Source organism: Heliangelus exortis, chromosome 3, assembly GCF_036169615.1.
Source record: "Heliangelus exortis chromosome 3, bHelExo1.hap1, whole genome shotgun sequence".
In the NCBI taxonomy this organism is placed as follows: Eukaryota; Metazoa; Chordata; class Aves; order Apodiformes; family Trochilidae; genus Heliangelus; species Heliangelus exortis.
This window is the reverse complement of record NC_092424.1, coordinates 18,355,746-18,372,443: the sequence shown is the minus strand read 5'-3', so window position 1 is coordinate 18,372,443 and position 16,698 is coordinate 18,355,746. Positions and strand designations below refer to the sequence as shown.

The 16,698-nt window shown below is 36.4% G+C and overlaps 1 protein-coding gene and 1 long non-coding RNA gene across 3 annotated transcripts in view; one reads left to right on the top strand and one right to left on the bottom strand.

The window, feature by feature from the left end:
- The window catches only part of CAMKMT (calmodulin-lysine N-methyltransferase), a 211,460-nt gene that overhangs the window by 188,507 nt on the left and 6,255 nt on the right, over positions 1 to 16,698 (top strand). For both annotated transcript variants that reach the window (XM_071739494.1, XM_071739495.1), the window contains 3 exons: positions 2,976 to 3,050; positions 10,127 to 10,190; positions 14,762 to 14,893. In XM_071739494.1, the coding sequence (XP_071595595.1) occupies positions 2,976 to 3,050; positions 10,127 to 10,190; positions 14,762 to 14,893 (271 nt within the window). The remainder of the gene's footprint in view (positions 1 to 2,975; positions 3,051 to 10,126; positions 10,191 to 14,761; positions 14,894 to 16,698) is intronic.
- LOC139794219 (uncharacterized) overlaps positions 4,984 to 16,698 on the bottom strand; it is a 14,805-nt gene continuing 3,090 nt past the window's right edge. The window contains exons 2-4 of the long non-coding RNA XR_011725028.1: positions 11,361 to 11,426; positions 10,757 to 10,824; positions 4,984 to 5,327 (exon numbers count right to left, since the gene is read on the bottom strand). This is a non-coding gene — a long non-coding RNA (uncharacterized lncRNA). The remainder of the gene's footprint in view (positions 5,328 to 10,756; positions 10,825 to 11,360; positions 11,427 to 16,698) is intronic.

Genomic DNA, 16,698 nt, shown 5'->3' with positions numbered 1-16,698 from the left:
CTCAACAATCCCCGAAAAAATTACTGTTTCTCACTCCCTTACTACATCTAGCTACTTGCATTTAGATACATGTATGCCCATTTTGACCTTTCTCAGAGCTGTTTTGCAGTATCATTTGTATTACAAGAACTTGTATGGCTAGGTGATGGTATTTATCTACATCCTACTTTTGATTCACTACTTTCATTAGCCCTGGAATTCAAAATAGCTGATTGTGACTCAGAATCAGGATGATTCTGACATCAGTGTTAGTGATGTAATAATGCTGACTCTGAGCAGAATTGTTTCTGTTTCCCTGATATGCAGGGGCATGTCTGCTTTACAGGTGCAGGTGCAGATGTTTGATTGCAGCTTATGCAAATTTGTGAAAGCACTAAATGGATAACTGTGCAGATATGGAGGCCCAGAGTTAGCTACCTAAACAGGTTTTGAGGTTGCAGCCCAGTATTGAGCTCCGTATGCCTTAGCTGTGCTTCATTTATAAGTCATACCTGCACTTGTCTAAAGATAGCATGGACAAATCTGTACACTGTGTAGGTGCATCTCTCCTGCCAGTGTCATTACAGTCCTGAGGGAGATCAGAATGAGTCCTGTTGGTATTTATTTTATAGAATTTTTTTTTTAGTTTAAATGGTGATTTCCCCACAGCAATAAAGATTTGCCTGTACCTTTTTATAATTTATGGCAAAGTTGGTTTTGAAAATCTTGTGTTTAAATTTATCATTGACTTTTGCATAATTATCATGTCTTCAATAATATAATGGTACTGAAGCTGGAGACCAGAGCAGCCCTGATGCTAGATGAGGAAAATGGAGGAAGACTGGTTTATGGCTGGATGTGGGGCTCTTATCTCACTCCTTCTAACAGCACACGTGCCAGTCACATTGCACCATTGCTTGTGCTCCTGGTAACTCGTTGATTCCATATTTTGCCCAGCATTATGTTTGCTGAGCTTTCACCTACCTGCACAAGCTCCTTTGTGCCTACAGTAGGTGTGCACAGAAAATGCTGTATTTTGGTTGCTTGGAAGGAATCTGACAGTAACATGAGAGAGATTGTTTTGCTTTTTTTTTTTTTTTTTTTTCCAGGAGGAGGCACCTGTGTTGCCTTCCAAACTGAATGTGTAAAGTATAGTAAATATATGGGTTAAAAAAAATCATAATTCAAATCCCTATAGTGGTACTGATCAGATCTCTGTTTCTGTAGCAATGAGAACCAAAGGTGGCCTTTTAAGGCTCACAGTTCATCTACCAATTTCCAGTTCTGCTTCAGGATTCTTAAAGTATTAGAGTGCGTGCTTTAAACCCACAAAACTTACCTTTACCTAATTTTCACCATTCTAACCTAAGTTTCCACGGAAACAGGGTTGAAAAAGCTGCTGGTAGCCAGCAGGCAGCCAGCAGCTGAGAGTGACAACTCTCCTTTGTCACTTTCCACTACTGGATGCCTGCTGCGTGCCAGTGTGCAAAGCTACCTAGGCTTCTAAAATCTGGAATACTTTCAATTTGAGGAGGAAAAATTAAATTAATCTACTCTTTTCTCTCTTTGGATTGTCACACTAAATTCCAGGAGGGCAAATGGGCTAATGAGTCCTGATCTGTTCAGTTACACTGAGCCCCACGTAATCAAAGCTTTCCCAACCAACTGGGCCTCTCCTTTCATAATTTCCATGTTTTAAAAGCATTCTCTCTCCAGTTTTGTGTCTGTGCATATGTACGTGTATATTGTGGTACTTTAATCTTTTGTGGCTGTGGATCTATCTGTCTGTCTGTCTATGTATCTATGTATCTATCATCTCTCTATCTACATTATTTAAAAACAATTTTTTGCATATATTGTAGTTGATGTATAAAATTTCCCTTTTTTCCTGGGCTCTTAGGGAACATTTCTGAATGAACACATTATAACTGATCCTCAGTTAAATATTAGGAGTAGGATGTTAATGGAGATGGCTTTTAACCAGAAGTAGATAATAGCTGCAGGAAGACTAAAGGATCTGTTTGGTCAAGACTCATACAAAACTGAGATAAGCATGCACAACCTGACAAGATCAGATTAGACCCTTCCCCCACAAGTGCTTTCCCCATAAATATTTATCTACTTTCTATTATAAATAACCAGGAAATGAAAAAGAAGGATATATTATTAAAAAAAAAAAAAAAAAAAAAAGACTAGAAATAGAAATGCAGCTTCAAATCTTCTGGATAATGATATTTTTTAAGTATGCAGTAAATTCCAATACTAGTTGCTGGTTTTTAAATAAGAGCAAAGTGCAGAAATTCTTTGTGGCAGCTCCATAAATCAGCAGCAGTTATAAACAAAGAAGAACTTTGTGCATATGTGCATTTTTGCCTACTATTGGGTAACTTAAAATTAAATAACTTATCACCTATGAGAGAATAGGTGTTGACAGAGTCAGCACTGCTGTATTTTTAAGCTTGCCTGAGGCAACATAGCTGGCATTGAAGTTAAGCTTGGCATTCTTTCACCCTGTCCCTCCTCCCTGCAGCCCAAGTGAACACTCACTTCATCAATGAGAAACAGAACTGACTTTCCTGCCAGATGTAATGGAGATTCTGCAAATTTGTGTTTCATTCAGATTGTTGATACTTTGACTTCAGTTCCTCACCCAGTGGTATTAAGGGGTAAAAATCTGAAGCCATACGTGTGCCACTAATTCAGGAATGCATATTTGTCAGTGATTCACTCATCAGAGCCTGTGTGGATTGCCTTGATGTTTTTATTTAAAAAAAAAAAAAAAAAGCTCTTTTGCTTTGAGATTTAAAATCTTAAAAATGTACAGAACAGTACATTTTGAAAGTAGTACATCTTTGAAAGTAATGAGTGTGTACTTTTTAAAACACTTCTATGACACATAAGAATATCATTAATACTTTAAAAATATCAAGATGAAAAATCTAAGTCCTTTTTCCTTTTTTTTTTTTTTCTTTATTTTTAAATCTTTTTTCCTCTAGCATTTTACGATGGGATAATGAGACAGATGTCTCTCAACTGGAAGGACATTTTGACATGGTTATGTGTGCTGACTGGTAAGTACATAAAAATCATAAAACTCATGTTAGAAAAATAGCTTTGCTGGAGTAATTGTACTGTGCTGCTTGCTGATGGCTAAGCAAAGTCAACAAATGAAGCACAAAGCCACCTTAACCTCAACAAATTAATATTCATCTCCATGTGACAGTTATAAGGTAGTCTTCTATCACACAGTAACTTCTACCACATTATTTCCCAAAGATTGATTTTGAGAAGCATTTCCATTTTCTGGAATTGCCTCTGTTTCATGCTTGACGTATCAGTAAATGGACGACTTAGGCAAATTGCAAATAATTATGGCTCAGTGAGGAACAGTCTGGAGAAAAGGGAGTTTATCAACACAAACAGCTCAATTAGCTTACTTCTTAGGAAAGATCTGACTATTGATATAAGGGGATATATTTTTTGCTCCCTGGAAAATCTTTCTGAGGAAAAAGGGATTTTCAAAACCATCACATTCTATGTCTTAAATCAATTTGACAGCAATATTTTTAGACAGGCAGTGTATTATTTACACAGGCACATGTTAATTGTAAGAGAATTCTTTGTAAAAGAAATGAGAGTACAGTACTTAATTTATGAAAAGGTAGATACATGTTGCAATATGGTATATTGTTTAATAATTTATGCAAATAGATTTGATTATTGACACAAGCCTTTTCTGATAATGGATTTGCAAAATAGTGCTAAGCCATATTTGCTGTATGCTAACTTAAAAAATTGTACATTAATAATTGAGTTAATAAATGGAGACAGTGTAAAAAGAGATGTGCATATTTCATTTAGGAGAGTAGGTATTTTTAAATGATTCTGTGTTTTCTTCATGTGTATTTGCTCTTGATCCTTTAAATATCCAAAACACAAAATGCTGTTTGTTTTGTTGCACAAAACTGTTGTGAGAGACAAAAATACTGAAACCAGGGACTTCCTAGGAGAGCTCAGTTTAGCAGATTTGTGTAGCTTATTAAGAAATAGTTAAAGGAAAAAGGCAAAGGGAAGTACAAAGCTGTCTATTGTCTTTTTAAACAATGTTCTTTTAGAGTGGCTTCTGATAAAAGCTTTTTTTTCTTCGATATTTTGTTATTTAAGTAAACTCTTCTTATTTCAGAAGTTACTGGTTTTGTATAGCACTGGAAAGTGAGTTTAGTCATCTTTTTTCCTTTTTATAATACCTGTTTGCTGACAGAATGCAACAGTGCTTCATTTCTCCTCGCATTTAATTTCAGAAAAGTTCTTTGTTCCCCAAAAGGACAGAGGAGGGTTTCTAACTAATCACTGATAATGTACCTCAGAGATGCATCATCTGATTAAAATAAGGAGCTAAACAACACCATATGATTTCAGCGAGTAATTTAGTAAATGCCTTCCTCACCAAATATTAGAATGGATACTCCAGGTTTCATTGCACAGATGAAGTTAATGCTGGACAGGATTAGATCAGATTAAGTATGAAAGTCAGATCAGAGTGCTGGCGGACATGAGCAGGAGGGCAGCAGTCTTCTCGGAGGCTTAGACAAGGCTCACATATGGATGTTCTCCAGATTATGTGGGTGAAGCAAGGTCTTGCCAAGAGATTTAGAGTTAAATTTGTTCTTCACACAAATATCAAAACAACCTGGCCGTGCCATCTCTTGTATTCTTGATACTCACACCATGTCATCCTATTTGTGCTGGGAGCACAGCAAAGTGAAGCAAGATTTAAGTCTGAAGTTGGTTTTTTTTTTTGCTGTAATATTCTTGCCTAATAGTCCTTCTAGTCTGTTTGGAAATAGTGCAGTTTCTTTAGGAAACAAAGAATCAAACATGACAGGTAAAATGCATAATGTATTTGCAATCCCTGCATTTTGTACATATATTTTGTAGCACTTAAGATGCAGGTAAGTGTATAAATATTTATAGGCTTCTAAAAAATAAATAGAAGCATGCAGGTTAGTTTAAAGTACATGTTTTTTATTCACAAATTGACTCTATTTTCTTACTGGAAATGCCCATATCTATAGTTTAATAAGCATGAAAATCCCTTTATTGTTTGTTTCTTTTAGAAATAATTCTTTTAGTTATGGACACTAGGTTTTCTCGTACATGAAAAGGCTGGGGGAAAAAATGTTCCATTCTTTATCAAACTCAAATCTTCTTTTCATTTTCATGTATTTCTCTACCAAGATATAGAATTGACTTGAGAACTATTGGCAGGGTTTTTGCTGTCTGAATTTTTGGTCTGCCATTGAAGAGGGAAAAAAAGATCTCTTTTCTTATAGCTCCTCAGCTGAAACCTGAAGTATGCAGTGATAAAAACAGATAAATAGATTGCATTTAGTTTAATGCCATCATATAGCTCATTGTCAGTCAATAAAATCAGGGATTAGAACAGAGAACTAGGAAGCAAAAAAAAATCTGAGTTCAAATATTAGGCACATGGATAAGTTTTTATTGAAGTATTTCCAGCAAGGGTGATATTGTCTGATTTTCTGAATAGCTAACCAGTGGTACTGCTTGATCCCATTTACATGAAAACAAGCTCTATTCATAAATATATCCGAAATCCACATGGAGGTTCAAGTAAAAATGTTCATGATTACAACAAGCAGCGATATGTTTATATTCATATATTTACAGCCAGATTTTCATAAAACTTATGTGCAGGGGTAGAAAATAAGTTATTTCCCAGGATAGACAGTCTATTAGTTAACAGCTAAATTTAGTAGCTCAACTAGATTATAAAATAAATAAGAGGCAAACTGTGAAAGCTAGTCATTATTTAACCATTCAGGATTTTGACAATAAAAATAGTTTCATGGTTCAGCAGTTCTGAAATAACTTGTAAAATGTCAACTATGAGATAAAAATAAGGAAAAAAATAACTCTTAGTGGGGCTACATGTGGAAGAAGGATACACTGGAAAAAATACTGAAATAGTGGAATTTTTAAAGCTTATCCACACACTTCGTATTTTTGACTAAGAATTTTTAAGGCCAGGTGAAGGCTGCCAGAATTTTAGACTTTCATTTGTTCTACACTTCTTGGATACAAAGTTGTGCAGGTGCTGAAATTGTGAGTATGAATAAGAGAAGGAGAAATAGCATGTGCCTGAATGGATGGACCAAAACCCAAGACTCTTCCAAAGCTTTTGAGAGGCTCAGTATTCTGTTTATTTAAAAGGAAGTGTATATCCTTTTCTTTATTAAGAAAACACTTGCTGAGATTTTTATTCCAAGGAGTCAAAGCCAGTAGGACTGAACCAAGAGAAAAAACTGTCTTTCACATGCTTGTTAAATAAATTTTCAAAAATAATTTTAATGTAGAGACAGGGCAAGATCTAGATCCATGTATTATTTTGGAAATGCATAATATCTAACCTTTCTTAGTTAGGCTGATTATATTCTCAAAGCTTGCCACAGGCACAAGTATATCCACAGCAGAGGCCAGGGGAGTTATCCCACGTTACTTTCACTGCTGAAATTTTTGCTGAAGTCACAGGGAGTTGTAGATTCACCAGCAATGTAGAAATGAACTACAAACATTTTTTAAATATCTTAAAATACATAAATTTTTTCTCCCTTAGTATTTCATTTAATGTAACAAAATCTTTTTGCAGGAATGCAGTAAGATCTCTGTCCTCCTTCAGTTTAAATTTCTTATTCATTTTAAGCCTGATTTCCTGCACATACTTTCAAGTGCATTGGAATCTGACGACATGGAAGTAAGGGTTTTTTCAGTTTATGTCATCCGTGTAGTTGAAGGCAAACAAAAAGATAAATGGCTCTATACACCAGGCACTATACATGAATGTAATGATGGCTGAAGTATACCTGTAAACTAAACCCTTTTATCAGTTGCAAAGTATGCAAAAAGAAAAATGAGTTCACATCAGAGTCGTAAGATTTAAGTGTATGCCCCTTGTTGCAAGGTACAGGATAAAAGGATATTAGCATGAAGAAAACTGAAAATCTACTTGTTTTTTTATCTTATGTGTTTTCGTATGCCTTGATGTTACAGTTTTGGTAGAAACTTTCATTTTGGTTTTCATGGTAATTTTTAAAAATGCAAGCAGACAGAGGTTACAAGGTTGCATACCGGTTCCTCCAGATTTCACAGGTTAAAAGCACTGCCTAAACAAAAGCTGAATCATAAACTGTGTTCTTGCCTCTCAATTGCTGTGCTCTGAAAGTTCCTTGCTGACCCGAGAAAGCCTTACTATTCCTGTCCTGAGCTACTGCTTTCACAGCGTCCTTACTACATAAACATGAGACATTACCATTAAAGTAATGGTGAGCTAAGCCAAATTTGAACTGAGGCATGAGAAATGGGTGAGAATGGTTTAGAACAATACATTATTTTATTTCACTGAGCAGTTGTGAGCTTTAAAGGATTCTCCAGGGTACGTTTTCACTGTGCTTTGGTAATATTTAGTTGTACAAATTCGACTGGTAAGAGAAACTGAGTGGCTAAATCTCCTTGCTGGGCCAAATCCTGTGATGTCCCTGTCTGCAGAACAGACTATCTAACAGCTTCTTTGGGATTTTCCTCTTTCAAGGAGTTGTCTGACTCCAAAGGAGGATAGAGATGTGTCCTGAAGTCATTGCATCACATTAACATTGCTCTCAGCCTTCTCTGCTCCCTCTGGTTTGAGTACATGCCTCACGGAGCATCAGACTGGAAATCACAATATTGGAAACTATTTTCAATTGCAGTGGGTCTTGTTCCTAGGGTCAGGCCTTTTGGAGGGCAAGAACAATGTGGGAGCAGAGCTGGGGTAACTGTCCCAGGTTACCTGGGTTTTCTAAGCTAAAAGGACTAAGAATCTACCTCCCATACCACCAAATTATCAAGTGGGAGTTGGACAGAAAAGGTATTATTGAAGTTGTCTTAATCTCTTGGCAGGTCATGTAACCGTTTTAAGTTCTCAGACACTCAGTTTCTGGTGAACAAAGGCCTGTAGTTCTCTCATTGTGAAGGAACAAGATTGGTAGCAGCAGTTGTGCCCCTGTCTCATTGTAAAAAGAGAGAATGATATGCAGGTCCATGAAAAAGGATTTTTAGCGCTGGTAAGCTGCCTTAAAGTTGTGTTTCCAGTACACTGCTTTCAAAAATGAAAATACTATAAGAGCATTTTTCATTTGGAATGTACTTCTGTCTACACAAAATCTCAGCAAGTCTTAAATGTTTTCATGCTTTCAGTGCTTCGTCTTGAAGAAAATTAATTATTCTTAGTGATTCTTGGGGAAAAGAATGTGCTGTATTTTGACTCTTGGGCAGGTGGCTAAGTTCCTGGTCAAGTAGTGTCATGGCATCTATCTGCAACAGGACCTACCTGGGGTGAATGTAATTAAAAGTTCTGGGAGTTACTAGAGATATCAGCTGCTGTTGCAATTAGCTACATTTAAAGAAGCATTTTTTCAGTAAGGTTCTTCCAGTAAGAAGAGGAGGCAGCTGTCTGCCTGTTGCTGAAGTTTGAGTTTTCTTCTAGGCAGTCTACAGAGAAATTGGAAGCTAGTACATTGATATCTTAAAAAGAAATTCAAAAGGTCATACTTCTGTATGAAGTGTTTTAAGAGAGGTATGGATACACAGTCTACCATATATTCTGCCAGTTTCTACTGGTGAAATTTGGTCACCAGCAAGTTTTCTGATTGGCCTTTTTTTTTTTTTTTTTTTTTTCCCTGAGTAGCAAAAATTCATAGCTCTTACAGAGCTGCTTCACACTGTGATATATAATACTGTATACTCCTGGTAGCTGTTGAGCATCCTTGCCTGAATGTCCACATATGTTCTGTTCTTGGTGACTGGCATTTGGTTGGCAGACTACTTTTTTCTCTCCAGCATTATCATATGTTATTTATTAAAATTTCAACCCTGGAAAAAAATTACCTACATCTGTTCAAAAAGAAGTGTTTCAGAATAAAGGAGAGGGGAGTACAGAAAAAAATCGTAAAGAAAGGAAAAAATGCCTTGTAGTGTGGAACTTGTGCTTGACACAGGCTGGGAAGCAGTTTTATTACAGAGAAAGCAGAAAAGATAGTGAAGAAAGAATAACATAATTTGTGGCCTGCTTGATAGACTCTCTTATCTGAATTGGCAATATAAATGCAGCCCATGGTGGTAAGGGCTGAAAGGCATCACTGTCTAACCCATGGTTGCTTACTAAACATTGTAAATGCACTTTTATCCACAGTAACTACATGTCCACAAATACCTGATTTGATTTAGTGGTTCAGGTGTTGTAGGACTGACAGTTGGACTCAATGATCTTGAAGGTCCTTTCCAACCATGATGATTCTATGATTCTATCTAGTCAAGAGTGATTGGCACCCTGGTTGCCACTATTAGTATATACATTAAGGTACTGAGGGGCATGAAGAATGAATTATCCCCTCAAATCATGAGTTAATCACACCAAAAGAGGGATGAGCATGTTGGCAACATTGCATGGGAAAATTGACTCTTCTGCTATCCTTGTGGGACCCGTGCTGGAGATGAAGGATTTTGAGCATGAGAGAGAGAGAGGAGAGCTCTGTATGATCTGGGTCACTGTGTGTGAACAGTGCTTGAGAGAGAGTGGAGGTAGGGTTTATAAATCTCTATAGGGATAGATAGAGGCAGACATATAAATAGAACAAATATGCATGATAGGTAATAAGAAATTAATTCCATAGCTGTGAAGGTAAAAGGAAAAAAAAAGTCCCTAATTGTAACACCTGAAATACAATAGAAAATACTTTTAAAAACTCCACTTTCTCCTTGTTTAAAAAAAAAATAAAAATAAAGTGTTAACTTTGTATAGTGATCCTGAATTCTGATACGGTAGCATTTTAATACTTAGTATATGTGATCAGTGAATTCCAGCTATATAAAAATCTGTTTCATGCTGATATTTTAGCTTTGCTTTAGATTATATTTGGTTTTATGTATTCTTAATATTTAAAAGTGCATGAACTGGACAGGAATGTAGATCACCATTCCTCTTTTACAGCATTGTGTAAACATATGTAATTAGCCTTGTACTTATCTGCATTAGTATCATTAGAACTGAAAACCCATTTTAATCTGGATTCTGTTCTCTTCTCAATGTCAGCCTGTTTCTGGACCAGTACAGAGCTAGCCTTGTTGATGCAATAAAGAGATTACTCCAACCCAGTGTAAGTATGTTTCTATTTTCTCCTGAACACTGGCTTCAGAATAATTAGTCTGTGCACAATGATTGAGAGAGTAATGGAATGGCAGGATTAATGTCATGTAATACTTTAATACTTATTATGTCCAACTTCAATTGAGTCTTCTAATCTATCAGATTCTTTCCTAATCATAAACTAGGAAACTCCTTATACTTGGCCTTCTGATAAGGAACACAGTGGGTAGTAAAATAAATGAAACCGCTTCAAAGATAGCGTGAGATTATTTTTATCAAAGCGTTTCTCAAGTATTTTCCTTTGATAGTTATGTCTTCATATTAAAGTAAAAGTACGATATTGAAAGTTTTTATGTTGGCTTCTGTCATTTGTAATCCCTTCAATTGTAACCTTTGTCATTCTGTATTTATTTATTAAGAAAAATATCTTTCTTTTAATTTCTGTTTATATAAAATGAGCAAAATCCTTATGCATATATTGTAGCCTAAAACTTTAGTTTTTCATAAAGTAGGCCCATGTTTACATGTTCTATACCTTAAAACGTAGCAAAATTAAGCTCTTCATAAATTGCTTACGTGTTCTACATGAGTGTCACTGAGGAAATTTAATGATCTCAGTTACTAAGCTGTTAGATCAGAGACACCTACAGGAAAAACAAAACAAAACAAAAGCAAATTAACCAAAACCAAATAATCCTGTATATTTAAAAAATATATAAATTAAATCTAGATAGCAAAATGAGAATATGAGAAAACACGTGAGGTAAAACTGGAATTTTACCTTTCATGCTTAATATACAAATCTTTCAGTAAGATTTCTATTCAGACCAAAGTACTTGATGGTAGCATTGCATTCTCTGAACTTTATTTTAAAATTGTATTGTACATGTTGTACAAGAGATTTTTGGAATAGCAGATCCAAGCGTGCAAAGGCTTAAGAAACTGAGTCACTTTAGCCATGTAAGTAATCCCATTCTTTGCTTAGAGTGATCAGGTTTCTATTCTTGGTTCTATCATAGACTTTCCTGAGTGACCTAAGGCAAGTTACTTAAGACTGAATTATTTTAATGAGCTGTAGGGCAAGGCTGCCAGGAAGAAAGGAGAAATGTAGGCACCCGGAGGAAAAGGTTACCCAGATATTTCTGTCAGAGGAAGCAAGGGGAAGTTAAGAAAGTCCTACCCAGAATGTTGTATTGTGACTTTCAGGATATCCCATCAGTTGTCAGGGTGTAGTAAGTTTGGAGATCTGGAAAACAAAACTGATGCCAGTTTAAAAAAAAATACAAAAAGATTTGGAATATTTGGCCCAGATCAATGTCAACACCTGGTTCTTCAGATAGCCCCATAGGTCACTACTGGCTTCATAAAAGGACACTCTGGGGGGCTGAGTGGCAGGAAGAGAAGTGCAGAGGAGGTGATGTGGTAACTGGGACCTGGCTAGAACCTCTAGGTGGAGCAGAGCAGTAGCTGGTAGTTGCTTTGTGTCCTGCTCACAGCTAACCATGCTCTGGTGGTCAGTAATCCCCAAAATATGAGAACACACATACATTTCTATATGCACCACACATGTGTGCTTTACCTGGGCTGAAAAGCCCAACTAGAGAATTTGATCTTTAAAACACCAGCCATAACGCATCCTGAATTTTAAATAGTGTCCAAGCTCAAGTTCCCAGTAGAGACAATTTAAGAATTGTTGACCTTTAGACAAATACTGGCCTAACTTAGTTGCTTTTTAACTCCAGACAGCAAATTCAAATGCAGAACATACCTTGGTTTTTCAGAGCAGGTGAACTACAGTCCTTTGTAAATGTAGATGGAGTAAAGGGATATGCCTGTCCTCCTAGCCTGGCTTGTTTCTGCACATATTTGCCTGTACTTATATGCTGTGCATATTAGGCCATGGTTCCTATTTCTTAACAGCAAAGACAGCTTAAGGAACTTGCTCCATGCAGGAATTTCTGTAGCAGAGTTTTGGACCACTATCTGAACTGTATTTTTTGTCTGAACTCATTTGCCTAATCCACTTTATGGATGATTGTATGAATGGATTATGGCATGGCCTTACAAATCACAGTAATTCATAAAACTATTCCATGGGGTGGAAACTGGGGGTACAGACACCCTAAATGACCTCTTTTGTCCAGAAAGGGCATGGTGAACAGAGATGCCTTCAAGCATATGTTATCATGGTTTGAAAGTCCCAAATAAACCTCACAACAGCCTCACAACAGGTAGCAAAATCAAAGAGATGAGGCAGTTGACAAGAAAGTTCTTAAAACTCAAATTATAATTGACCGGAATTGGTCACAGTACCTACCAGTTTTGAGAAGATTATTGTAGTATTAAACTTAATCATAATTTCTTGGATTTTATCATTGAGGACAGGATCCTCAGGTGTTTTTGATGCACAATAAACTCAGTAGATCAATGGGTTTTTACACCAACTAAGGAGCTGGCCAAAAGTAACTGTGTAGTGATTTCCACAGAAGGCCATTCCCCTTTTTCAAATTTATTTCAAGATTTTTACTCTGGTTTTGAGAGATGTTTCATGCCATCTTGCATTCTATTTTACTGCATTTCCCTTTCAAATTAAATTTGAAGTAGTCAAAGGAATGAAGGAGTGACTGCATCAACTGCTGACTCCAAATGGAAATGTATGAGGCAGGTCTGTTGTATGAGCATTGCTTCCTCCCCTAAGCTGCTGGATCAGAGGCCCCTGTAGGGTGTGATGCTTCCTGCATCTTCCCTTCACAAGGTTTGGGCAGTCCTGAAGTCCTCCCATGACCCGTGTGGTCAGTAAGCCGTGGGTGGGGGCCAGGTTTCCTGTTATAGAACAGAGACCTCTCTGTGAAGCTGCCCATGAAGATGAGGGACTCTAGAGGAGTCTCATCCCTCTCGTGCCAGGAAGGATTTCTGCAGATCAACTTTCTGGGGAGCATAAGATGGCAGCTGGAAGAGAATCCTCAGCTGAAGGCTCCCTTGACTGCCCACTTCTGTCTGGTGACATTAAAGCATGCCAAGGTTTGGAGGGAGCTGACTGTGAATTTCCTGTGTTTAATGTTTTTCATCCTGAGATGAGCCTATATTTAGACCTAACATTTACATAAAGAGTTCCAGTGCCCTGGTGGGAACTACACCCCTTTGCACCTCATATTTAGCCACAGAATTCAAGTTACAGCTACACAAATGAAGAGACCTGAGTTGCTTTGGATATTGCCCTAAGTCTCCTTTGTGCTTTATTTTCCCGTGAGAAAGATGAGGATAACAGTATTTCCCTGTCTCACAGAGGCATTGTGAGAATAAATACAGTGCTGTGGTGTTAATGGCTGCAGTCTTTTAAGTACACATTAGTATCATAGATACTGATGTAGTTTTTATTGCTGCCTCACTGTGCGTTGTCTCAGCATATGTGTGTATGAGCTGTAACAGATTTTTTTCCCTGTCTTCCTCATTAAGAGTCTTTGTCAGCACTGTAACTTTCCAGGGTTCCCATTTGAAATTCTCTCCGCTGATCATTTTTTTTTCCTGTGGTACACGATTGCATTTTCTCAAGCCAAATATCCTTCTATGGCATCTAATCATTTTATCATTTCTTCAGATCCCTAAGCATGTACTTGATTACATCACCTCACAAATTAGTCTCAGCTTTCGTTAATATAGAAGTAAAATACAAAAATGCACAGTAAACTTGGTGGCTCCTGTTGGTGTTCTATGCTGTTGGCTGATATTAAATTTTGTTTACAGATCTTCAACCAGTTTTCATTCCATGTGCATTCATTCCACGGTATTTAGCAAATTAGAATTATTGTGCATATAAGTTTTCAAGAGTTACTGTCTCAAGTAGGTTAAGTTTTGGTCTAGTGCTTTGCAGACAGTGTCTAAAATCTATCAGTTAAAGCTATAGTAATTTCTGTTTTCTTAAATATAGCAGTATGAACAAAAAATAAGGTAATGGACCGTAATGTATCGCCTGGGCATCACAAATAGCCTGTTTGTCTTGAAAGATCCAGAATTACTATGCAAGAACATTAGGTCCTGCTTTAAATTCAATTTACCAGCCTAAGGTTAAATTTGGTTGCACTGCTCAGGTAGTTTAAAATATTAATGATCGGGTCTGATTTGCCTCCCATTTTGCCTTGTTTTACACTCTTGTAATTCCATTGGCAGTAAATGGGAGGTACTCTTCTCTGTTTGGGGGAGAGAAAGGAAAATAATTATTTACAGCCTTTGCACGGTCATGAGCTATCAAATGGATTTTGCATTGAATCTGTGTTTGGTAGGTTTTTTCTGTGTTTTATTTTGGTAAATCATAGGCACTATCATTATATGAAAAGGAGCAGATGTATGGCAGTTGGCAGTTTTCTAAAGAAAATATTTATTTATTACTTTCTGGGTTGCATTTGTTTAACCACAGAAATCTTGTGTATTTTAAACAATTATTTATATTACCATATTTAGTATTTTACCAAGAGAACAATTGACTTTTCCAGCTTAAGTATATTAAAAGCTTAGTCAGACGTATGTTATATCTGGTCCCCTTCCAGTTTTAAAAATGTATAAATTCTCTTTTTAACATTCCAGGGAAAAGCAATGGTATTTGCTCCACTCCGAGGGAATACTTTAAACCAGTTTTGCAATCTAGCTGAAAAAGCTGGTTTCTCTATCCAAAGACATGAAAATTATGATGAACACATTTCGAACTTCCACTCCAAGGTTAGTTTTCTGCTTGTGTTAGATAACACTTTAATCCGCATTGCATTTTGAAGAGATCATGGTCCTTTTGGCAGGTAACCTAAATGTTTGATTAAAGCACTCCTTAGGTGTGCTGTTTCTGAACAGCTATTTTAGTATCTGATTATTTTGTGTGGTAGAAGCATCCTTTATCTCTGCACGTCTAGAAGAGTTTTGCAGAAGCATCTCCTGTTTACCCTTTTCATTCATAGAAATCTAATTTATAAGAGTCTTTTCTTGTTGTTGTTAAATGCCTATAGGTATATGACACACTAGCATTTACATTTTAATAAAAAGCTTGCAACTTTTAACTAGGTTAAATACTGAAATGGTCTGAAATAAATAGGAGGTGGATGTCTAATTGTATCATATCGCACCTTAAATCCTTATCTCTGGCTGCTTTATGACTGGGTCAGTTGGCAGCTTCAAACTGCTAAATCTCATACAGAATTTCATAGTTGTGGGGTTATATGTCAGATCGAGGTGCTACAAGATTTAGGTCAAAAGCACTTATCTGAGCATGATTTCTAAGCTTGCTTACATAAAACTGCTGTTATCAGTCTCCTTTTTTATTATTTATAAATATAGAGCAATACAGGACATGAACAGGAAGGGGCTTCCAGAAAACTTTTTAGGAATTTTTTTATTTTGCTGTGTGGATGTACTTATCAAAATCACATTTCATACTTGCAATTCTGAGATCTCTTATTTCAGACCATAAAGAAGTCCACTGTTGTAGGTCCATATGACCTTAGACGTAACCTCTTACAATTTTCTAAGGATTGCTCTTAGAAATTGGAAGTGAAATCCATTTTTTTTCTATTTAACACCACTGTAAAACAGAAATCAGATTATGCTTTAAAAATATATTTGTGATGTTGCAAGGAGCAAATATATATTTTATGGTGTAATTTTACATGCAAGGCTTTAATTAAATCTTATCTAGACGTGTATATAAAACCACTTGATTTCGTTGTTCAGGTATGACTGAATCTGGTCACATAGGAACTAAATAAATTTTGGGCATTTTTCATCTATCACCTTGACTTTAAATCATATAAAAGGATATAAATGTAAGGCCCAATGTGATGGGTTTTTTATTTGCCTCCTCCTGAAAAAAGAACATGATTTTTGATTACGTTGTTTCATGGTAGTTGTTCTATTTCATTATCCACTGCATCCAAATCAGGTCTGCAGCAATGAAATGTGGGAGTAATAGTTGTTATCTTGATCTAAGAGATAGACCTAAAATGATAGAGTAGTTTATTTTGCCTAGAAAACAAATCTATTCTATCTTCCCCTAGTTATGTGTCCACTGCAGTCCTTTAATGGTGACCAGAGGGAAGACCTACCTGAAGGAGTTTTAAATGATCTAGGTCTGGAAACACTGGTCATTTTACTGCAGTATTTTTGAGCGTGAGCTGTGAAATGTAAGGTGGACATGTACTTGGAGAGAGTAATGCACAGCTTCATTAGTTTAAATCCAGTTTGGGAATGTTTGTTTTTTCCACTGTAATCACAGCTGTGACAGTGTTCCTTGTTCCTCCTCCCCCTGTCTCCTTTTGGCTTGAGGAAAAAAAATATCCCAAAACTCCTTACTGTTCAGTCCGACACGCATGCTAACTCATTACACCTGATGCAGTCAGGAACAGCTTTTTGTTCATTTATTTTATTTAAGCAGAGGCATTTCAGTTTTATTGGAAAATCTTCAGTGGTGAGGAAGATATTATACAAGTCCAAAATATTTCATATTTTTGAATGGCTTACTTTTTCTATAATATTCTGCT